The sequence below is a fragment of the Corvus moneduloides genome, chromosome 1 (assembly GCF_009650955.1).
Source record: "Corvus moneduloides isolate bCorMon1 chromosome 1, bCorMon1.pri, whole genome shotgun sequence".
Lineage (NCBI taxonomy): Eukaryota > Metazoa > Chordata > Aves > Passeriformes > Corvidae > Corvus > Corvus moneduloides.
The window spans coordinates 105,965,561-105,990,768 of record NC_045476.1 but is presented as its reverse complement, the minus strand read 5'-3'; the positions used below and the strand labels follow the sequence as shown (position 1 = coordinate 105,990,768).

The window sequence follows — 25,208 nt, the reverse complement described above, 5'->3', positions numbered from 1 at the left end:
ACTAAAGAGTGTAATGACCAACAGAAACTGAAGCTTATATTTACAGAGAATCTTTAAGCATGTAAGTAATTCTACCACAACTTTGCTTACCACATATTTGCTACCACAAAATGTGCTGAAAAGTATTAATAGCCCAACACGTCTAATGTAATACATAGTTATTTCCTGTTTCACTTGTAAGAAGCAAAGAAGTTTAATCAGCAGCATAGATCTGTACAAGATAAATTGTCTACATTTATCTGCTATCACTGTTTGCACTTGTGAGTCAAAATTAACTTGCACAGGCAAAGTCAGAACTGAAAACTAACAGGCTGAGCAAAGTATTAGCCCAAGATAAACTTATTCCTGTTGTGCTTTATCACTATTCTAGAATAAAACCAAGATTTTTTTTTTTAAGTCATTGCTGTTTGATGCTGCTTTTAAGTTTTATGATCTGTTTTAAAGTTACTTAGCTAGGAGTGAGGAGTTACATGCAAAAATAGTTCTATTCATGAAATCCTGCATGCATGTAGTGTATTTAGGTGGATTGACCCTGGCAGGACACTAGGTGCCAACCAAGTCCATGTATCACTTTCCTTTTCAGCTGGACAGGGGACAGAAGATACAAAGAAAGGCTCATGATTTAAGGACAGGGAGAATCACTCAGCAATTGCCATCAGGGTAAAAGAGTTCTTACCAACCAAATCAGAACAGGGTAATAAGAAGTGAAACTAAATTTTAAAAACACTTTCCTCCCACCCCTCCCTTCTTCTCAGGAGACTTTATTTTTGAATTCTTCCCCAAGCAGCTCAGGGCAATCTGAAATGGGGGCTGTGGTCAGTTCATCATGTGTTATCTCTGCTGCTCCTTCCTTCTCAGGAGGAGGACTCTGCACACTCTTCTCAAGCCCCAATATGGGGTCACTCCCATGGGAGACTGACCTCCATGAAGTTCTCCAAGATGAGTCCTTCCCATAGGCTGCAGTTCTTGACAAATTGCTCCAGTGTCAGTCCTTTCTACAGTGTGCAGTTCTTCAGATCAGGCTGCTCCAGAGTGGACCCCCTTGTGGGTCACAAGCCCTGCCAGCAAACCTGCTCCAGCATGGGCTTCTCTCTCCACAGGGCCACAGGTCGTGCCAGAAGCCTGCTTCAGTCTAGGCTTTCCACAGTGTCACAGCCTCCCCCAGGCATCCACCTACTCCAGTGCTGGGTCCTCCACAGTCTAGAGATGGATCTGTGGTCCACCATGGACCTTGGTGAGCTGCTGAGGCACAGCTTGCTCACCATGGTCTGCACCACGGGCTGCAGGGCAGACTCTGATTTAGTGATTGGAGCACCTCCTGTCCCTCTGTCTACTGACCTTGTTGTCTTCAGGGCTGTTTCTCCCACATATTTTCACTGCTCTCTTCGGGTGCAATTGCTCTTGTGCAGGGTGGGGTTTTTTCCTCTTAACCACATTATCCCAGAAGCACTACCACCATCACAGATGGGCTCAGCCTTAGCCAGCATTGGATCCACCTTGGCTCTGAAGTTTCTGGCAGAAGCCATCCCTATAGCCATCCCCTCCATATATACGCTATTTAAATCTTGTGAAAGCAAAGCTTTGCTAAGATCACTTGTTTAGTATGTGCTAGAACTTAAAAGAAAATGGGAGTAGAATGTTATCCCTTTCTTGCATTTCTAATCTTAGAGAGAGATTCTAGAAAATAATTGCCCTGTGCCTTTTTCCTACACTGTCTATCAAACTGAACTGCACTACGCTTTCCCACACTGAGCAGTCTGTGCATGAGGTTTGGTGTAGTCTCAGTTTTGGTCATTTTGCTTAATTGATTTATGTCTTCTGTAACTATTTATATCTTCACAGGTTTGCTTTTTTTGTTATATGTTTGAGCTTCGCTAATGCTGCTGTAGAGATGGGATTCAAAATCGCATGACTTTTTTGCTATTTTCTCCTTCTTCATGCCTTGAAGGTACCTTCTACATCAAATTGTCTTCTATGTGTCTTCATCACCTAAAGGAGCATATCTGGGTTGAGGTACAGTAAAGGATGACCTCCTATTCTTATATATTCTAATGAAATGTGATGTCTGTTGTTTCACTTGTATGAAATTGTGTGGAATAGTATGAAATAGTAAGATTAAAAATTATTTCCATCAACAAATAAGAACTGGCATATGTATGTGTTTTTTTAGAATACTTGAGGAAGCCCAAATTCAAAAGGCTACAATTTTAGTGCTTCATACCCTTCTCTATTTTCCAATTTCAATAGGAGGAATGTTCTGTTTTATTGCCATTTGTATTTGAAGTGCTTTATTGTTTTTGGCTTGAATGATAATTTCTTATATCTGCTAAGGAAATTGCATCAACACAGTAAATATTGTAAACTTCCATGTTTTGAGAAAGACTTGCTCTAACTTTCCTCTGAGACAAATTATTTAATCTTCTTCACTGGCTCAGTGATCCTGAAAGGATCAGGTCTCTTCCTTTGAGACCCCAAAGGGATGAGTTTTGACATATAAAAATTCAAAATTTGGCTTTCATGTTCTCTTAATGTTTCTCTGTGGATCTTGGAAAAAGCGGGTCAGGCATGCTGCCAAAATTCAAATGTACTCAAAGTGAAGGGAGTCTATCCCACCCTAATGAGGAGTGCAACAGCACAATTGACAACTAAAGCCATACAAGAAAACATATGTTCTAGGTTATTGATGCTGTCTGTAGTCTTTATCATATTTTCTCAGTACAATTTTCTTACAAAAATAATGACCAGAGTTGCTTATCATTCTCTTGGTGAGCATATATGAATGTTCTTTGCGTGAACTAAGAATTGTTTGCATACATGGAGACTTCTAGGAAGACAATTCAGCTCCGTATGTGAAGGTCATGCGTTAGCAAACTTGCATGTTGACAACATCTGTTCTGCAGTTGTTGCAGTGACACAACATCAAGGTAAATCTTCAAATGAGACTAAAAACCAAGAATATATTTGCAAATAAAGATACAATAACAGCATGATAACTTCCCAAATTTACAGTAATTTTTTTAGTTAAATTTGGATGTGTTTTTAACAATGGTATAACATCCAGATTACTCCAAGAATTGCTGATTACAACAGAATGCGACAGAATAGAAGCTGAGTTTTGTTTATAGCTTTACTATTTACTTTTTGTCTATTATACATAATTCTTTTTTGTGCCTTTTTTCTTGAAGAGTACAGTTTTCCTTCCCAAAAGGTACTTAAATGAAACTTCCAGGAGTACTAGTTCCTTCACATGCTGTACTGACACTTTTTTCTTTGTGTTTATTTATTTTTGAAAGATAAATTCTCTATTACAGATCTTCACTTGGGAAGACATTTTCAATTGTGATCAAAGTTACTTCCCTTCCTTTCACAAAAAAGAAATGTGCATCAATTTCTTTAGAAACTGTGAATTAGTTCGAATGTGGGCAATGGAACAGCCTTCTTAGATGCATTCAGGGATTGTAGCAAGTGAAGAATGGTGGAAAATGAATCTCATGAATGGGTTGAAATGTGAGTAGCTAGAAGTCTAAGTTATGATGTGTATATAACTTGATTTTTAAAATGTGAAGAGATTTTCCTTCAGTATGGGTAATGGAATGTAGCCAGAGAGTATCCTAGTGGGAGATGGGATATATGTAGTTGCTAAAGAAGCCATGCAAGATTCATAAAGTAGCTGTTTCCTTATTTTATTATTTGGATTTGGGTTTTGTTGGGCTGGGGGTTTGTGTGTGTGTGTGTTTCTTTTTAATTTGATACAGACTTGTGGTTTCATTTTGTGTGGTGTTAGGTTTGGTTTGGGTTTTTTTGCTTCAGTTTGAGGTTGTTTTGTGTGGAGTTATTTTTTTTGCTTTGGGTTTTGGAGTTTTTTTGCTCTGGTTTAGAGCTTTTGTTTGGTTGGTTTGGTTTTTTAACAGAAATATACAGAGGGGTTTTTCGACCTATTTTACTTTTGTCTTTTTGAAGACAATATCTTTTGTCTCTTGGCAGTGAAATAGATTTTTTGAGTCAAGAAAGAGTGAGTGGATTTACTTGTTCATTTCCCTAAAATATTTTTTTTTAAAAAATTTAAGACTCCTAGTGTCAGACAAGAGAAGAATCATGCAGCTATAGCTACTATTCATGATTAAAAGACTACCTGCTGTAGTGCTGCTAAAAGTTTTGGGATGTTAAGTAGGGAAGTAGAGATATTACCCTTAAAGCTAAAGGAAATCTGGCTTCTCAGTCTGAGATTGTGGCACAGGCATTTTCAGTATTCTGTACATTATGAGGCATTTTTTAAAATGAGAAATATTTAGCTTTTCACAGCTATGGCACATTGTTCCATCTGTGTCTAACTGTATCAGTTTTATGTCTTGAGGACCTGCCAGTTAGGTAGCCTGTGTTATCAGGCTTGGGAAAGTGGTGTCATGCTTTGTCATGTTGGTAACAAAAATGTTGGGGCTTTTATTCCAGAAAGAAATATTTCTTATTTTCTATTTTAGTAGGTAACTGTAAATTATAATGTAAAATGAACTTTTCAAAGGTTTGGTTTTTTTTGTTTTTTTTTGTTTTTAACTGTTCTTGCCATGGTCTTTTCATATCTCTGATTATCTAGAATACTACAGTTTTTCATAATAACTTCCAAGAGCCCCTGGCTAATTACTGAGTTAATTATGAAAAGACGTGTTTGCAAGGCGATATCATCTAGCTGAATGAAAAAATAGTCTTATTATAGGCTATTTAAAACTCTGGAGGTATACTAGGAGCAAGTAGTTGTGTAAGGATCCACCCAATTTGGTTGAGTACTAGGACCTGTACTTAAGTACTGTGATTCAGTTAACTAATTTCATCCTGTTCATAATATTTGGGGGACTGGGGCCACAGTCTTAAGTTTAGGAAGGGAGGGAGAAATAAATACTGAACAAATAATGCTTAGTGAAGAACAGTATGAAAAAAGTTTTATTTTGTATAAATGACTTGTACTTAAGAGAAAAATGTGGTTTTAGTTTTGATAATGCCTGACCAATGAGAATCATTTTCAAGTTACTGTGGAGTGGCCTTAATGCTGTAAATAATCCAATTGGCCAAGTCCCAGTACAATGTAGATGAGAAAAGGATGCAGGAAATTCTGTTGTTTACACATGTGTCTGTTACACTGAGAAGCAAGAGGAGCCCAGCAAACTGACAGGGTAAGGGGTCTTAAGATTGTGGGTTTAATGTTTAATTTCTATAAATCTCTTCAAGGATAAAGTATGAGTTACTATCATGCTGGTGGTAAGGAGGAAAACAGTCTGAAATGCCCAGAAAAAGTACTGAAGATCAGAAAACAGTATCTGAAGTATGTAGCTAAGTTATATCTAGCTAGATTTTTTTCTTCTATGTTTTTTGCTACTATCATGTAGTATTACTTCTAACATCCCATTAAACATGTTTTTCAAGTGTAGTAGAATCCTTACTTGCCATAACCAGGTAAGTTTTTAAAATCTTCTAAGTAACAGTTTGTTAAAAAGTTATTTATTAGTTTTGATTAGAAATTAGTATAAATGCAGAAATTTCACAGGTTATACTGGTTTTCTACTGTTTTAAATTTTTTTAAAATTACTTTTTGAAATGCATATTTAATGACATAAATTGGTAAAACTGGTACATTTTAATGGGTGTGGTATTATGGACATAAGTGTCATGAAAATATTGTTAAGAGTTTGCAGAAGTTCATACTGCATTTTTTTGTTGGAAAGCAGTGTTTTCACAGTGGTTCTATTTTCATAAGTTATGCAATTCAGTAATGAGTTGTATAATCCTAACTTCCTTCAGAAAAAATGTCTGAAGCCGGGATAAGAAAAATGTGTTCTTAGCTGTGTGGTATTATTCTAATGCAATGAAATACACTTTTTGATACTATGATTTGTTGATGCTGGACAAAAATATTCAGTCTGTCATTATTTTAAGGTCAAGTGACAGAGATGGTGTGAGACACTGTGGATGATCCTTCAGCAATGAGAACCAAGGGTCAAATTTCAAAAGCAGTGTTCATGACTTTAATAAGCATATATAGCAATTAGTACTAATGAGCTTCCAACTGACTATCCAGATAGCTGCATTTTGTTTGTATTAGTTGTCACTGATTCTTACAAACATTTTATGAAGCAGACTCTGCTATAAATAATTGTATAGCTAGACTGCTAGTTTTTGGTTCAAATTTCCTGTGCTGTTAGGAAAATTGTGTTTCTGAAAGCAGTTCTTTTAATAATAAAATGAAGATAAATGAATTTCCAAAATATATTAGGCATCATTAATAGAACTAGTCATATCACTTCCAGAGACATCTACAAAAAATTAGTCAAAAATGTGAAATTAGATGTCTGGGGGTGGGGTTTTTTGTGTGTTTTCATGTAGCCAGCTTTGAATTTTGGCCACTCTTTCACCTTAAGTATAAAATACTAATGTAACCTTGATTAAATCTGAAAAATAAATCACTTGAAAATGAATATGCTAAAGGAGCTGTTAATGAACAGGCTTAAGTCACTGTCATTTCCTTCACCACAAGAGGGGTAGATATTGAAACCATTTTGATATTCATGGAATCATAGATTCATAGAATGGTTTGGATTGGAAGGGACCTTAAAGATCATCTAGTCCCAATCCAACCACCACGGACAGGGAAGTACAGAAGGTTGCTTAAGGCCCCATTCAACCTGCCCTTGAACACTTCTGGGGATGGGACATCCACAGCTTCTTGGGGCAGCCTGCTCCAATGTCTCACCTAATCTATTCACTCCCTTTTCTAGTCCATACAATGATCTTTAATTGACTGGTTTGTTATGAAAATGATCCTTCCTGAACACCTTGATTCTTTGTTCATGCTGATTAAGTAATCTAGGTCTGATTTACACTGGGTTAAATGAGACTGGGATTTTTACCAAGCCCATTTGTATTTAATGTCAATCACATCACTGGAGGAATACCAGGAGGAATTGTCATGAAAACTCATATTGTTTTAATTAATTTATTTTAATGTCTTTTCAGTTGACTGGAATGTTTCTCCATAACTTTTGTAGGTATGCATTTTTGCAAAAGGATGCCAACTTCGCTTCTGCCACGCTGAATAGTCACCACTTATACAAATAATTTCTTCTCTTTTAGTGGGACTACATATTGGCCCACAGTGAGCGGGCACTGAGAGAATAAACAGAGATGCTTTATGCATTTACATGACATCTGGTATACAACATATGATATTTTGTGATTTATATTATGTGACCACTCTAGTAACTGTGGATTTCTGGTTAAAGTCACAATATGGATTATTCCTTCGTTCATTTCCCTCAAGGATGATTTAGTGGAGTTGGAGTCATCACAGGATAATATCTTACATCACTAAATCTCACAAAGCAGTCCTTGAGCCATTGAAGGACATGAGATGGTGTTAAAACACTAGACTGGTTAGAGAAAAATAAGAATAATTACATAAAAATGTCCAAGTAGCAATCTTTTTGTAAGGAATATTCTTAAAAGAATTAATTATAGAAGATATGGCTTCTAAAACTGTTCTGATAAAACTCAAAACATCTCCACACAACAGAATTGTTAATTCTGATACAACTATGTCAGAGTAGTTGAACAAGCTATAGGGATATGCTCTGACCCGGAGAAAACAAAATATTCATGAGTGTTCTTATTTGTCTACTTATGTGGGTGGGAAAATCACTTGTTTCTAGACTCTGAGTAGTGTTTTGAAGAAAAATTGGTTTGTGTCCTAATAAGCATTGGAGTGTTTTATGTCTTGGTCTGAAACAAATCATCAGATATTTATGATTAATTTTCTCTACTCCCAAAGTTATGAAATTTCTTTTAAAAGTAGGTCACGTTTTGAATAGGAAAAGATCATAAATGATTTCAACTCTAACAAGACAATTCTTGATCTCTCATATCATAAAGCATGTGGTTTTAAGATACTGTCAAGAACTTTAAAAATCTGAAGAATTTCTCAGAGTATAAGCAGTGATTAGAAACTTAACTTTTTCAGAGATATGCCGTTACATCTTCACGCTTCATTGAAAATAAAATAAAATAAAATAAAATAAAACCCACACCAAAAAAAACCCAAAACAAAATGCAACCACCTCGAACTCAGTGGGAGTTTCTTTAGTAAGAAAAAAAAGCCTGTAAATGAAAGTGAAGCTATCCAGTTCACTTTCCAAATGAGTAACATAGAAGAAGTTAGAAATGAAGTACAAACTCTAGAAAATAGACTTGGCATGATTTTGTCTAAATAATGAAGCTTCTCTATACATTTAAGTGACCTTTACTGTTTGGATGAACATGTTTTAGCATTGCATCTGACCTAATTCTATTTCAGTAAAGTGCTCTTCAGAATGGTTAGTCTGTCTTCAGTTTCCTTTTTTTAACTTCCTTTTGAAGCTGAAAAATACCCAGCTGAATTGACCCGTAGCCCAATCTGAAAAATGTGGTAAAAATCCCACAGATCCGTGAAGTCCTCTGTTGTGTTTGGGAATAGTTGAGCCTCCTCAACTATATTCAATAAGAAGTTGCAGTGGCTCTCACAAAGAGGTCAGTTTGACTTTTGAACCTAAGTAAATGAAACATTAAATAGTAGAACCCTAATACTATCAACAGCTGGGAAAGGAATTTAACCACTGAGAACTCAACATGATACAATGATCTTTAGTCTGAATAGTGTGCTATAAGCTTATTTGTAGCTTATTTGCAAATATTTATGTTTCATCTATCTTAAATTGTTTAACTAATACCCTGGATGAAAATCACCAGCTGAATGAGATGGTTTTTTTCTTGTCTTCTTTGACTTTTAACTTACAGCCAGCTTTAATGCTTGTAAATATTAAAGACTTCTAAAACCAATTACGAATTACATACTCAAAGGCAGATCTAGCCTTGTGGATGATATATATCTTGAGTATTATTTCCCTACATTTCTGTAATCTTCCCTCTTTCTGAAAAGTTCAGAGGAAATCCATGCAAGATACTCTTCTGTGTCCTGTTAAAGGGCTGCCTGGCAGTACGAGCAAGGCAGTGCATGTGTGCACTGGCTGAGCTCGTATCCTGTAATAACACACTGACAGCTCGGATCGAGCTGAGTCTTGTGAGGTTCTCTGTTGTGACTGACAATTCATTCTCCTGTAACTGAGCTGAGTGGTGTAAGAAGCTACCTGCTTATCCTCTTTATTCTCAGTAAAGGGGGTTATGACCCTGTTAGTGCTCCAGCTCATTTCAGTGTGGGTTAAAAAATGTTCGTCACACTAAACACTCACTGAAACTAACTTAGTCTGCTTTCTGTGGAAACAGAGGAGGAAGAGTCATGCACTTTGGTGTTCTTAGTCTTTGCTGTAGAACTGCTGAAAAACAAACCAAACAAAAAAAACAGATACCATTTTAATGTGATTAAGAGCAAATTTCCTTGTGCCTGAAGAACAAGATGCCTATAGGTGTTTCTGTAAATCAGGGGAAGAGTTCACTGCTATCTTAAGCCATAAACATTAAGAAAAGGTAGTGTTTCAGTATACCAAACTAGTATTAACTAATGTGAACCCTCTTCTTCTGAAGCAATTACCTTTTTCAAGTTTGAACAACAGATTACTATTGTTTTAAAGAAATCTCTCTATGCTATTCAGAAGATACCTATTAGACCAGACGTTTAACTGATATGAATTAGTCTGAATTAACCATTGCCTTATTTTAAATACACTCTGAATCTGTTCTCAGTTGAAGTTATTATTAATATTCTGATTCATAACCTATCTTTCCTAATAATAATTCAGACAATATATTCCATGGAGATTACCAATCTTCGCATAGAATCAATGAGATTAGATTAGAATTTAGGGGAGTTGGCAATGTAATTAACTCAGATGTTTACAGTAGGTTTTGTAAACCTGTTTGTAAGTCATTTATTATGAAAGGATCTAAAACTTTGACAGTTCATACTTATCCTAACTACCTAGGAAGCTTATTTTGCCTCTTTTTTTCATTGATCATATCCTAATAAAAAGTCATAATCAAATCTCAAAGGGGAGCTAGCCAAGCGAACTGTCTCAAAAGCTACTGAATTTAGTTGGATTATGCTTGGTTTAGCTTCTTCTTAATACTTCTTTTTGAGCCTGTCTGAGAAAGTTGTTGGTTTCACACACACTCCCCTCACTGCATAATCTGATTATACAATATATTATATCAAGTGTAGTGGCTGAGGAATGAGTATCAATATACAGAATTGAATGTATAAAAATTATGGGTGAAATATTATAAAGGTTTGTAATCAAACAAAACATTCTTGGGGAAATGAAGTTACTGTAAATTATATTTAAAGCAGTACTTCAGAACTTCTTTTGGCCTTATGGGTAGTAAATGACAACATCTCTATGTACAAATATTTATGTTACCCATATTTAACCCTAAGGATTTGAACACGAAGATATGAAGAAACATCATCTTGTTGCTGTAAAAGACTTTGAAAGATATTGCAATGATATATAATCAGTTGTATTAACCAGTAGACTTAAATCAAAGTAAGTATATAATTCTGGTTCTCATTTGAAGAAATAGTATCCAAACTGTTTCGAGTTTATTAAAATTGGCGGCCAAAAAAAAAAAAGGGAAAGAAAGAGTAACATTTGTTTAGTCTTTATATTTGTTGTAATCTGTGACTACCTTCCAAGTTGGTTTTTTTATGAATGTATATGTTTACAGTATGTATATATAGTACGTACAGTATGTATATAGTCTGTATAATATTAAAAAAGATATATTACATGCACGTGTTTTAAAAAACAATTGAAACACTGAAGAGGATTTTACTTTAAAATGGGTATTTAGACATGGAGAGAAAATGGTAAAAGGAAAAGAGGGAAAACAGTTCCTAGGACCACAGCAAAGTGGACCGGGTCCTTTTTTTTTGGTGCATCCTTTTTCAGAGAAAATTACAGCATTCCATTCTGAGCAAGAAGCTTTAAGACCACTCCCCCACACCCCTCTGCCATCAAAAATAATGTAAAATATGGTGTGAAAGAATTCTTGTCCTATATTACTGCTTTTAATTATTGGCACTTTTTTTCTTAGTGTAACTTAATAGAACAAATTCACTTTACCAAGGGGTGTTTTTATTCCGTGGAAAGAAATAGCCACTCAGCTCTTAAAAGCTGTTTGCTCTGTCAGCTTTACCAGTCTTGTGGTCAAATTCTCCTATTGGCATAGAAAGTTTCACCATATTTTACAGAAGCAATTCACACATTGAGAGAAATATATAATACCTCATTGTTAGATGAATCATGGTATAAGTAATCATTTAAAAAAAAACATGAGTCCAAATATTAAATGTTGTGAAACTTCATTAAGAAATAAATGTTTCCTGCAAGACACTAATTATTGCTGTCATAGGCATATTTTTTCTGGATTGTTTCCACCTGTGCTTAGAACTGCCCTTCAGCCTGGGAAGTATCTGGGAATGCTTGATTATCTTGTTCACTCCTTTCCTTTGTACACAGTGTTCTCATATTTGCAGTTCATGTTGGCAGAATAGATTTGGGGGATAGAAAGCCTTCTTTCTTCTTTTTACATGTTCCTTACAGCTGGTTCCTGACAACAGTGCAGGACTGCTGCTTTTAAAGCAGTTCAGTGTTGTCAGAAAATGGGCTTATTTCTTGTGACTCTTCCCTACTTACATGGTGTTTTGTGACCCATTTGGCTAAAAGTTGCATATTCTGAGATTCACAATTTGTGATCTTAATTTTGTCTCATTTCCTGGATGTCATGGCAACATTGTTAAAACTGGGAGAAACAGGCTTGTAGAGCTCCTCAGAAATCACACTACTCAGAGAATCATGTTCGCGGGGACGAGGTCATCTAATCCATCCCCCTTGTTCAGAGCATCGTATTTAGGACTTCTACATAGCATGCCTTTGTTTCACAAGAATTCCTGTCACACTAGAGGTTTTATTTTCTCTACAATGAGTGGGATGACTTACACGTGGAGTTGTAAATCTTATTTCAAAGGATTGAAATACGTTGTGGAAAAGGATACCGAATGAGGACAAACTGGCAATGTGACTGGCATGGCCAGCCTGAGGGCCACTTAGGGCTACTTCATGTTTCTTTTTTGAAGATATAAATTATACATATCTGCAATTTTACCCTACATGTCTTCATGTGAATTATTAAAACTTTCAGAAGAAGCAAACTACTATTACTATTAGAAAGGATTCCTCCTCTGGAGTCACAGAATTTTGGTTTTTACAATGAATACGGGAATATCAAGAATCCTGTTGCAGTTTAAAATGCTTATTTCAGCATTATTGTGATGCTTTATTTTCTTTTGGTTTCTGGATAGTCTGACTAATCTAGAAAAAAGATCCAGCCATTTCTGAGTTCTCCTTTCATGTACTTCTCTCCCTGTGGTTTATTGCCTTTCAGTCACTATCTTTACTGTGCTCATCCTTTATCTCTTCTGGGAATTTAGCTATAAATGGACAACTAATATAATAATGCACTTTCTGGGTGTACTTCAGAAATGCTTTGTCTGTCACAATACTTTGTATGGTGGTAAAATGCATTTTTCTCAGCAGAACTACCATTTTCCTTAAGTTATTTTCTAGTTTTTAACTTTTTAAGGCCTGATAGGTAGGTAGCAAACTTTGTTTATGGATTTTTTAATAGAAGGCCAAGTTGAAACTTGGGTCTCTACTTTTGCCTTCCCTCTCTGTCATATTATTCCATCTCATCATCTAGAGTTGATCAACTCAGAAGCGGGATCTGACTCCAGTTTTGCATAGATTCTACTATCAAGGGCTTAATTTCATTTGGTCCTACTTATTTTCTGCCTCTGGAGTTTTTTAGTGTCTTCTGAGATTAAATTTATTAATTTGTTTTCAAGGCAAAGGTGTTTATACCATAAAGAAATAATGAGGAAAATAGTAATATTCTGTGTTCCCAAGATTATAAATTTGGTTAGATCTATAAGAAATGTAGAAGACTACTCAGTACTTCTCTCTTTACTCTTTCCTCTTAAACAGGCTAAGCATTTTGGGTTTATTTTCCTTCAGTTCTATCCTTTTTTTGGTAAAGCATTTGAGTTTTTATCGTGTCCTTTAGGAACTTTAAAAATTATAGAACTTGGAAATTAAGATTTAGGCCTGACATTGTCTCTTGCACTTAAAAATTTCAGGCAGATGATATGTTAGAGAAGGAAGATGAGGTTGCATAATTTTAGTCTTATGTATCAGGACATTAATGAATTGCCACCGTGATTTCATTTTATCTCAAAGAGACACTTAGGACATCATACTGTCCAAATTGATGTGTTGAGGAAACCATTCTTTTTCAGGCACTTCTAAGATTTCCTAATTGGGCAAAAAAGCTCAAAACAACACAACACCACCACCTCACTAAAACAAAACCTGACAAACATGTATACACTTCTCTTTGTGAAGTTTAAAACATAACTTTATATTTTATAGTTTTCACAGCATAACTGTTTTTAGTTACTGGACATGAGAAGGAAATAAAACAGGTTGTGGAAATAAATTAGATCTGTATTGATATTTTTATGTTAAAAGGAAACTAGACAAGTATAAATAGGAGGGAAAAAAATATCACATAACTCCTAATAGGAAGTAAACAATCTGCAGTATTTGTCTCCTCAGGCCATTTTTTGGCTGATTTTTAGTTATGACACATGTAAGGAATACAATGTTTGAAAACAACATGGCTTAAAAATATACCATATGGTTTAATATTGTTAATATTGTTTTATAGCTGTGGAGAAAAAATAAACAGAATCATCTTTGGCTGTGCATTAAAAAGTCTTGAAAGCACTATCTTTTAATTTTCATGAGGTATGATAATCTGCATATGATGTCATGGTCTGTTTGGATCTCTCAAATTTACAGCACAGTGGACTTTGTAAATTAAACTTTATTTTATGAACTTATGACCTCATAAAAAAAAAACCAACATAAAAAAATATAAATCCTCTGCCTCAAAAAACACTGCCAAAACATAAAGACATCAAACAATAGTGGAATTGTCTTTGAACAGACTAGTCCAACACATGAACTCACTAATAATTTTTTCCCTAATTCACAAGCTCTCTAATTTACAATTTCTCTAAATCATATCTTCTCTATGAACAAACTAGTTACCAAGCTGTTGATGCCAGTGCTCATTCTTTCTCCTCTATCAAGGAGTGAATGTCCCCCATACCACACTGACAAGCAAAATCCTCATCAGTCACCCTGCTGTTGAATCTACTACAAAAACATTGGAGTTAAGCTTAGGCATTTACACTTTCCAGCCCAGAACTTTGGTCTGTAGCACTTCCATGAGTTAGCATCACCTGAAGAAACTGCCGGGTAGTTGCTTCTTGAAGATGCAGGAGTTGTTGGCTGCAGGTAATATCCGCTCTTATCTCCTCCTACCTGCTGAGTTCTATGTACAGGCTGCTTTCACACTAAACACTCAAGTTGGGGCTGCTCTGAGCATATGTCAGACTCTAGGATCAGCTGTGTGTTCATTACTATCATATTTTTACTTTTTTTTCCTCTAAGAATGTTCGAAGTCATTTTGGTTATCCTAGCTTCAGTGTCTGGTAATATCGAGAAATTTATTTGCTAGGATTTTAGTATGGAATTAGTTCATATACCAATTTCACCCAATAGATTTTGAATAATATCTCTTTAACCTCTATGTCCTATTGGCAAATTACTTTGTAGCCACTATCGTAGAGATGGTTGCTATACTCAGTACTGGTTTCATTCCATGCAGGAGTGTATATGTTGATTATGTTCAATGTATATTCATTGTCATTAATTTTGGAGCCATAATCATAGGCTCTAGTACGTAAAGCAATTGCATTAAGTGAAGGGCACTTTTAGTAAGAAGTAGGCAGGATTGGTTTTTACGATACACAGCCATGAGCAAATGGTAGCTTTATTTTGTCCATTGATTTGCACAGTGATTATTAGGAGTGTTTATGAAAAAATTGCCATGTGTTTTCTCATTGTGTGCATATGCTGTAATTATTCTGGGACACTAGCATATGATTAGTTTCCTTACATGCCTGTAGTACCCCTTGCACTCTGTTTTTATCACAACCACGTACAGCTTCATGTCCAGTGTTACTACATACAGGTAAATTCAGGTTAACTTTAGATCTTAGTGCTAATGTAACATTATCACCCACTGTCAATGCTTGTCCTTGTGATGTTGCAGATGGTAATCCTTCTGTAACTAGTTTTAAAGGTGCATTATGGTGGATCTGCAATACCTGAGTTGTTCCATGGGCAATGTTAAAAATGCAGGATCTGTTATGGACAAGTTCTGGGTATATGTTCCAAGTATCATTTATTGCTGTGGTGATGCAGTAGGGTCACATTTTCTGCAAGAGAAGACACTCAGGTCTTGGACATAATCCAAACTTCAGTTGTTGTTAACTTGTTCCCTTTTTCATTGTAAAAGGGGAGGCACACAGATAACTCCTGAGTTGGATGTTTAACTGCAATCTCATTTTATGGACTTCAGAAGGATTTTACTTCTGTTTGAACAGGATTTGGGGCAGCTATTGATATGAATTCCTTATCTGTGTTCCTTCTTGTGGGTGTTTGTCACTTGTGTAGCCAACTTAAAAGTTCTCACAGATAGAATCCACGCATAGAGTATTAATAGATGCATTCTTGTGTAGTTGCTGGTTTAGTAGTTCATTCCATTGATCTACTGTCCCACTATTTTGAGGTTAATGCAGTAGCTGGAAAATCCATTGTACAATATTTGAACCAAACCAAGCTTGTCCTACCTTTTTCTTAAAATGTTATCGATGCTAAGATTGTATTTGTCTGGGTAAGGGAGATGTAGGAAGCCACTGGCTTAAAGCAGTTGTGAGACCAGTGATAGCTTAGGCAGGGAATATATTCTGAATACCACTATTTCTGCTCCTGTAAGGATTCCTTTCCCCCCTCCAGGTGTTTGTCATAGTACACACGAGAAGTTTCGCAGATTAACTTACCTTCCATGAAGTTGGTAGAATGTTGGTGATGTGCTGTACCTTTGTTTAACAAAAATGGCACAAATATACAATTTGTTTCACCAGAATCTTTGCCACTCCTCTTTTTTATCCTCTCTCATTGCCTGTTGAAATAAATCCTACATCCCTGTGTGTCTAAGCCACTCCTGTAACCAGGTACTTGTTCTGCCTCAGAGTTTTGTCCTATATTTTTTCTAACCAAGTGATCAGCCACCTGGCTCTCTGTTGCTAGGATTTTTAGGATTTTGGTAATTAGGTAAAATTTTTATGGATATGTTTTTAGACTGAGCTATGTCATGAATCACTTTCCAGTGTGATGTTTTTCACCATACATTTCAATTATTTACTGAGCAAAATTTTTTTCATCTAGCCACTGGGTGGAACCCCTAAGGGTGACTAATGAAAACCAGCTTTACAATAGGAACAGACACACAAAATTTGATCTCCTCTTCTTGAGTTGATAGCTTTGTAGTTAGCAGCCCTTAGTAAACAGCCCAGTTTTCAGATAGTGAGTTAAATCACTTCCTATATTCTTCCCATAATGACCACATCATCCCCGCCCATTTTCTTTAAGCCTTCTCTCTGTGTCAGGGTTTGTTCATTGGAGAACTGCAGCAATACCATGGAAAGTTCTGACTTTCCAGTAGCACTTACAAAAGAACATGTACAGTTCTATGATTCATTTTATCCTATTCAATTTATAGATTAGACAAAAGAAAATAAACTGGCTTAATCTGAAGCAGACATTCTCTGTAAAGACAGAATGCCTTAAAAATTTTTGGCTGAGGTCTTAATAATTAAGAGACATGTAACTGAGGATTAAATCATTCAGTTAATAAAATGATGTTGAAATTGTATCCTCAAGCACTGCCCTAGCTACTGAACTGACTGCAAAAGCTGAGTTCAGTGAGCAGGTATTAACATGAGGACAGTGCAATAATTCTTTTCTCTCCTGGTGATTTTGTTAGCTGTGCCACCAAGGGTGAATAAACTGCTGTTTACTTAAAACAATAGCTGGTAATAATAAATCAAAATCTCTTTCTTGCTGGTGTTTAGGATCATGAGGTAAATAGAAAAGGTTGCAATATAATGAAATATGGTTGAGATCTATGTTCCTTGTCATGTTCACCAAATGTCTGTGTCTTTTTTTTCCCCTGAGGAATATTATCTCTCTTTTCTCACTCTATCATCACACATATTGTTCCCACTCTGCTCACCTGACACAATGAATGCTGCTTCCTAAATTTTGTTCATACTTATTTTAAATTATTCCATTAAAAAAACAACTCTAAAAGGGATTTTTGTGTTCCTTCTTATCCCTCAGTTGTTAAAACTGGAACTATCAGAAGGCTTCACTGATCAGAAAACCCACACTTTCATCCATTTCTCTAATTTATTTTATCTTTCCATCGAATTATCTTTTATTAAGTCATTATTCTCACTGAGCTCCATATGCTGTGCTGGCTACTCTGTTGCTGCCAACTCAAGCTAGCAACTTTTAAACTAGCTGCACACAGTATTTTTTTGTCAGTTTTAGACTTGTGAAATTTCTGATGTTCAGAGACCTGTGTCCAAGAACATTAAAATGGAGCTTTCTTCCTTTAATTGTCTTTAACATACAAGTCAGAAATTATTCCCCCTGGAACATATATAAATATATAGATATTTTATAGATGAGAGTTTTCAGAGTTCAATGTAGATTTATGATGTTTTCTATGAGGTGGTCATCTACCAGAGAACAGAAATTTTTTTTTAAGTATCACTTTAACTAGAGGGATGATTAAAGATTCAGTATCAGCAGATTCAGTACTACAAGTCTTCAGTTGGACTGTTAGACTTGTTTTTATTATTATTTCATCAGTGCAGTATTTTTGAGAACATGAAAGAGTAGATTGATATGACCTATAAATAAGATAAAAGAAGTCCATCCTAATCATCCCTTTGGTATGGTGAGATTTTTCAAAGTTTCCGAGCTTTTACAATAATCAACACATTTTTCTAATTTTTTTAATCTTTGCTTCCTTTCCAACTAATATTTTAGTCTACTTCTCTAAAAATAGATACAAACACAAATTTTCATAATTCATAGTTATAATAGAATTCCTTACCTGTTTCACATATCCAACAAATATTTCTATTATTTTTTTGTTTTTATCCTGAGTCAGCCAGCCGCTGAAATGTATTGTGTTGAGATCTGTCTCTTTTAATGAAAAAATGATATTATTCTACGTCTTGCAATCTTAAAGGAGATATCTAAACAACATATTTTAATTAGATTTTCTGAAAAGCACATAGGGAAATCAATACAAATAGAAACACCTCGTTTTTCTTATCACTTTGGAGTGAGCCAGCTCTTCTATTTTCTGGAGGAAGCTCGACTTATTTGAATTCTTAATTTTTTTGAATTTTAGGTACAGAGTTGGGATCATCTATCCATGCTGAAAAGTGCAGGCAAAGTTCAGCCTATCATAAAATTATTAGAAGGCTAAGAGACCACTAGCTTACTGATCAAGCCTACTTCAATTATTACAGCAGTAAGTTTGATCTGACTCTCAGTGTCCCAGCCTCACTTCAACACTTGAGCCATCACAGTGGAGGGGAGCAAGAATTCATGACCAATGACTCTTTTTTCAGTGTCTTGTTATCTGTGAGCTTAACATTTCTCCATTTTTGGGAATATTACTGAATTTCAAATGACAAAGTCACCTCAAACCTGTAATGAAATGTCAGCAGCAGGCTATTCTGATTCATGAATATCTTTCAGGTCTTTCAAATTTTCAGTCAAAGAAGAATATTGCCATTCTTATTTCTCCATCTTTTAAGATTTGTAAACTGTGCATTCCCCATGTTCTCCCTTCTTTTAATGAATATGCAAAGATGCTAGCAAAAACCTACTGATTATGAAAAGTGTAATAATCTTTTCAGTAGATATCTACTAGTTTGGGACAGACACAAAAAAAATGTAAGAAAAAGTTATTGTACTATTTAAAAATCCAAAAGTTTCAACTATTTCATTATATATTTATTACATAATGTAGTATGTTTTATTTACATTATTATGCATTTAAAATTTACTGTGGTTTTGTTTGGTTCATTTTTTAATTAAAGCTTTAGGAAACAAGGCATTACCACAAGCCAGATGTTAAATTAACAACTGACTGAAGAAGTTTAATATTTAGTTACTTTGGCTCTACTGGGCCTCATGCAAGTTTGTGGGTGGCAACATCTTTGTATTTTGGATAAGGCTTATTCAAATTAATTTGCTGGAAGTAGGTCAAGGAACAAGACTCAACCTTGATGAAGTTTTGGCAGCAGCTCTGCTACATCTGTGTGGTGTTGTTGTGGGGCTTGATGGTACTACACCAGACAGTGATCATGAAGGGAACTGGGACTCCTTCATTGTCCTTTTCCTCCTCTCATATCCATACTCCACAACAACAGTTCTCCATAAGCTTCTAACAAATGGCAAATAAATGTCCTGAAAATCATGGAAAATTTGAAAATAGCTGGAAAACTGGAACAAAGCCTGCAAAAACTTCTATTCAGTTGAAATGAGACAAAACTGAATCATAATGCCAAAACTATCAATTCTTCAGTCTTTTGTTTGCAGCATTGGCCTTCTGCATTTCAAATGCAGGTGTTAGCACTAATTGCTGTAACATATAAACATGTTTTTTTACAAATGGATATTGCAATATAAAAGCAATTTCTTTTTTATTTCAAACCACTTAATCTCCTATTGAAATAGCAAGATTTTTAAGTTGGTTTGTTTGTAGTTTGGTTGGTTGGCTGGTCTGGTTTGTTTTTAGCATAACCAAGAGGAAAAAAACAAGGAGGAATAAGTGGCTAGTCTCTACAGACTGTCCACATCAGCATTTTCTCAGCACTGGGATAGGAAAGCAATTTCTGAGAAACCGTTTTTCTTCTGGGCCAAATAAGTAATAAATTATGAAAAGATAAATAATGAAAAAGAATGCAACAAGATTTATTAGCTGAGTCATATCACTGTGAGGTAGGCTGTACAATACAGTAGGATAGCGCTACACTTTCAAAAATAATATAAGAATATATTACCTGGAAATCTTCTGGAATGCAGACAGCAAAATAAAGACCCTTATAAAAATGCTTGATTTTTCTCATGAAACAAAGAAAATCCAAAGGTCACAAGGGTTTTGATAATTTTTTTCTTAGCTATGCAAATTATAAGGTGAGTTTTGTCTAGTGTGAAATTCCACAGTTTAGGAAAGGAGGCAAGTGATTTGTGATTGTAGTTCTAAACAAATAACTTCCTCTTACTAGATATTTAAAATATATATTGATTCAATTTAATCTTGTCTTGAAGGAAGAAAGCTTTTGTCTGTTTTCTTTAGACTCAAACATTTTTGAGAGCACTATGATTATTTAATGACTCTTCCTTTGCAAGCAAATCCTAGCCAAGTAATAGGTTTGTCTGTTTATGCTGTAGTAAAAACATATTAAATAAAAGATATTTGAATAACTATTTCTTGTTGATAAAGCACAATTCTAAAACATGAACAGCATCATTAACTCACAGCAGTAAAAAACCTGACTGTTGGAGCTTATTCATATAATATTATTAATTAAATCTAAATTATTTTATGTCTTTTTTTTTTTTTTTTTTTTTAGGAGTGAAATTAGATGATGAATCAAAACATGAATTTAGACTCCATTCAGAAACAAATGGAAGAGATAGAGGTTTTTGGGACCCAACCAACACAACCTGATAAATTAGATAGATGTTGGCAGCCAGGTGACCATCTGCATCATTCAAATCTTCCATCTCAAAGTTTCTACCCATACTCCCCTCATTATGCACGTATGCATACAAATTGCAGCAGTGATTGGGAAATTTTTGAAGCAGTAAAAATTCAGGAACTGGAAGAAGTCAAAGCCAGAGCTGCCCAAATGGAGAAGACCATGCGCTGGTGGTCAGACTGCACCGCTAATTGGAGGGAGAAATGGAGCAAAGTTAGAGCAGAAAGAAATAAAGCACGAGAAGAAGCAAGACAATTGAGAATCAAATTAGACAGTGTCATAAAAGAGCTAAGTGTGCTTAAAAAAATAAATCAGGATTTAGTAAGTGAGAAGGAAAACTTAGAAAATGGAACTGCTTGGAAAACAGAATACAGTTGCGCAGAAATATCTTATATTAAAAAAGACCAAAACATGTTAACTTTTCTGGAACCAGAACCTCTGAAAGACCTTAACAAAATCACCAAAATTTCTGGGGCAGAAGACACAAAGAAGGTAAAGAATGGGTTATCTTTTTTCTGGATCATGAAGAAGTGGCAAAGTATGGATGTGTATGTAGAAATAGGATTTTTCAAGCATTTTGACCAAAATGCTGCCTGATCCATTCTGCTAGAAAACCCTTTTATATCCCCCACCCATCTAAATATTCCTAATACAGAAAAATACAGAAAACAATTCATACCCCCTTGCTCTATGACTAGACATTTAAGTAACAGAGGCAGACTTTTCTATCCAAAAATTTACAGTGTTGTTTTGATTCTCTCATGTTTTATGGTAACAGATTACCTATCTTATCTGAATTAACCATGTTTTGTATACTTACATTTTTTTTCCCCTCCAAAAAAGCAGATTAGGTTCTTGGCTTCTAAAATAAACTCATTTAATTCTCCCTGAACTTCAAAAACATGGGAAGAGGTGGGGCAAATTCTTTTGCAAATTTGCAAGACATTTTGTTTGACAAGGAGAGCAATTAAGTCATGACATAGAATTAAACAATTGAGTAGCAGCATTGTTTAAACAGCTCCTAGTTCTATATAAAAGATCCAGTTACATTGATCAAAAATGGAAGTATTTGTTCACCTTTAATTCTGTGCCTCGGAATGCACTGTATAGTCTTCATAGACAGCACCATGTGAAAACTGTATTTGTTGTCTGATAGATGGCAGTCATTGTAGATATAGGTAATTTTTTCATACATTGCAGGAAAATGTTTTTCCCTGCATTGTAAAAGTAGGAAATTTTTTACTTCAATTCAAGGGAAATTGCCAAGATCTTAAATCTGAATGTATTCTGTTTGGAAATTTTACTCTGTAATGCATATTAATGATATTGCATTCCTGTGAAATCTGGAAAAAAAAAATGTAGTGTTAGTAGTGGGAATAAATTTTGCCAAGAGAACCATACCTTCCATATTTAAAGGCAGACAAATGTGCCATTGGAAGGAAATACCACAAAACATACTTTAACTGTTTCTCCTTAGTATAAAATATTTTCTACTTGAAAACTGAAACTTTATATGTGGATGGGAAACGTTCTTATCTTTTCAGTGGTTTCTCATATTTTCCGATGTAAATTTTGGGCATTCCTCTAAAAACTCAAAAGAACAGAGTGATGTGAAAGAGGACTGTTGGTAAACTGCTAAAATAAAATTAGCTTTTAAACAAAATTCCTCAGATGTGGTAAAGCAAATACATTTCTAAAGGAAACTTGTTTATAAGAGACATTCAGTCTTCCTCAAAAATATGTATTTTAGTTTTAACTATTTTTTCATAATTGATATTATTTTTGTTTATGTTTTGTACTCAAAACATGTATCTTCAAAATAGATATCTTTGTTCTTTATGAAAAACTTGTATAAGCCCATCACATGCTTCAACACACTTTGCATAAAAAGTTCAGGACTTCATAATGTAGAGTTTCTCAACACATTATTTGTATGGATAAATTGCATTCCTGGTTTTATTTGTTCCAGGATTCTGTCTTCACCACAGTTATAGCCAACAAAAGATAAATGGAATATATTTCCTTAGTGAAGACACATTAGAAATATTTTGGATACGAAGCTTGTCATATGTCAGGTGTGACATATCACAAAATTACATTGATTCAAATAGTGACTTTTTTGCACCTTCCACCCATATACAGTCCAACTGTATACGATGTTACCTATTTCCTTTTTTTCTCCTATGTTCCTTAAATGTCTAGAAGAGCCTTGGCCCTGCAGGAACTCTGTTAGAGTTTTTCCTTCATTTATGTTTTTCTCAGGTGTCATATTTTTTTTTTCCTCAGGATATAAACAAAGACCAAAGCAACGACAATAAAAAATTCACCCAAAAGTTTCCTGATTTCTTCTCCAATGGACTTCTCAGCACCTATTTGGAGGAACCTAAAACAAGTTTGGGTACTACAGCTAAGACAACAGATAATGATTTAATACATGTATCAGTCCTGAATTTGCATTTGGCTGAGATGAAGAAAATCTTACAGAAGGAAAGAGAGTAAGTGCAAAATATATCCTACTCATGGAATTCTCAGCAAGGAGTTTAAAACAGCTTCTAAAATAGATATGGTGATGTTTGCATGTATAGATCATATGTTCTAAGCTTTATTCATTGCTATTTTGCTTTAATAAGAATTTATAGAGAGAATTGCAAGGCTTTAATAAGAATTTATAGAGAGAATTCAGCATAATGTGTTTATAGTTTTCTTCACCTTGTCTGTCATTTAAATAAGAGGTGTTCCATACAAATATATACTTATTTGCAATTCGGTATCAATGCAGTGATACCTCAGGTGTGTTATACCCAGTTATTGGAGTGCTTTGTGCATAACAACAAATTTGCATGTACTCTACCAGCAGACTTTGAAAGAGTCCAACTGCAGAATGACAAAGGCTGTTTTTGACTTCGAAATATATGAATCAGCTGAAAAATGCTGTTAATCTTAACCTCTTCACTTCTAGAAAAGTCTGGGTTAACAGAGATAGATAACAGAGAGAGTAACACATTTATTGTGCACTTATGTAGCATATCAAATTTGTCTCACATAAATACTAAATGTACATTTTGGTGGCCTAAAAGAGTCTTATATTGTATAAATGGTCAATATTGAGAAAGATTGAATCTCACCAGAAAGGTTTTTCAAGGAAACATGCAGCATGTGATGTATGATGATGTAGTAGCAGACTTTAGGTATTATGCGCCTGTAACTTCAAAATCAGTTGAAGTTAATTAGAAAAATAAAAGGAAGAAAATTCCCTGTCTATTGACAATATATTCAACAATTTCGGTTCAGAGAGTCTGTAATGGTAAACTGTGTTGAAGTATTTACTTCAGTCAGTTTATTTCACACTTCCTGCCTGTCAGTTTAGTTCATAATTGTCCTGTAGATAGTACAAGTCTGAGGCAAAAAATCCTTTCAATTCCTAACTAATATTTAATGTGTTTTGTTGTCTGGATTAGATAGCTGTAAAAGACATGCAGTAATTCTCTAGTTGAATCACACAGCAGAAGATGACCATGCTCTCTCTCCTTAAAAAGTATTTAGTTTTTCTGTGGAAGAAAACATATATGTGAGTTAGGAGACTGATGCCTCACATATCCATTTTCCTGGGGTTGAAATGTTTAGGGGCCTAGGTACTTCATCTTTCAACAGCAATCACAGTATACATGCATATATAATAATTTTATTTTAGAAAATGGGTAGTTTTTCAACTCATTTTTAGTCACTTCTCAGGCAAAAACTTTAATAGGTTTTGGTTGTTCACATGCCTCTCTAACCAATTTGTAGCTGTATTTCAGAGAGACAGATTTTGCCATTTATGCCTAGACATATACTGACTGTGGTATAAGGCAATAAACTTACTGGCACACGGTAAGAATTGGGGCACATCTATAACATGCAATGTGTGACAATGCCAACCTCAGGCAGCAAATGCTCACAGAGCAGTGATTTCCACATAACAGCAGGGATTGGTGTAACAACTCCCTCTCCAGGAGGGCAATATTTCCTGCATGCAAAGATGTTACATAAGCAGAATATATGCAACTTCTAAGCATGAAGCAACTATATTTGGCAATAGACACAGCAAATAGCTAGGAATAATATTACTAGGATAGGTATCATCATAGTCACCAGTTTCTTGAGATATCTGATGAATCTTTGTCGGGCAGGCTGTCACCTGCTAGCTCAGAAAGGGTTGGCCTCCACGCCTCAGTGGAACTGGCTGATTTTGCCAAATTTCCATCTTCAGATTTATAGTTTTCCCTCTTAGGCTTTATTCTTGCTCATGTCAGTATTTTTGCTCCTGGATTCTGGAGCTGCTTGTAATAACTATCTCAACAATCTCACCCCTGTTTGCATTTTTACTTCCCTTATCTCGTGTGGCTCTAGCTTAAGTACTTTCTCACAGCTT

At 35.0% G+C, this 25,208-nt stretch overlaps 1 protein-coding gene across 1 annotated transcript in view; it reads left to right on the top strand.

Annotated features, from left to right (window-relative positions):
* Window positions 1-171: 171 nt before the first annotated feature.
* The window catches only part of CCDC102B (coiled-coil domain containing 102B), a 48,828-nt gene continuing 23,791 nt past the window's right edge, over window positions 172-25,208 (top strand). The window contains 5 exon segments of the mRNA XM_032121124.1: window positions 172-1,234; window positions 1,843-2,013; window positions 3,312-3,507; window positions 20,669-21,289; window positions 23,084-23,292. Of these exon segments, the coding sequence (XP_031977015.1) occupies window positions 20,681-21,289; window positions 23,084-23,292 (818 nt within the window). The 5' untranslated portion in view covers window positions 172-1,234; window positions 1,843-2,013; window positions 3,312-3,507; window positions 20,669-20,680.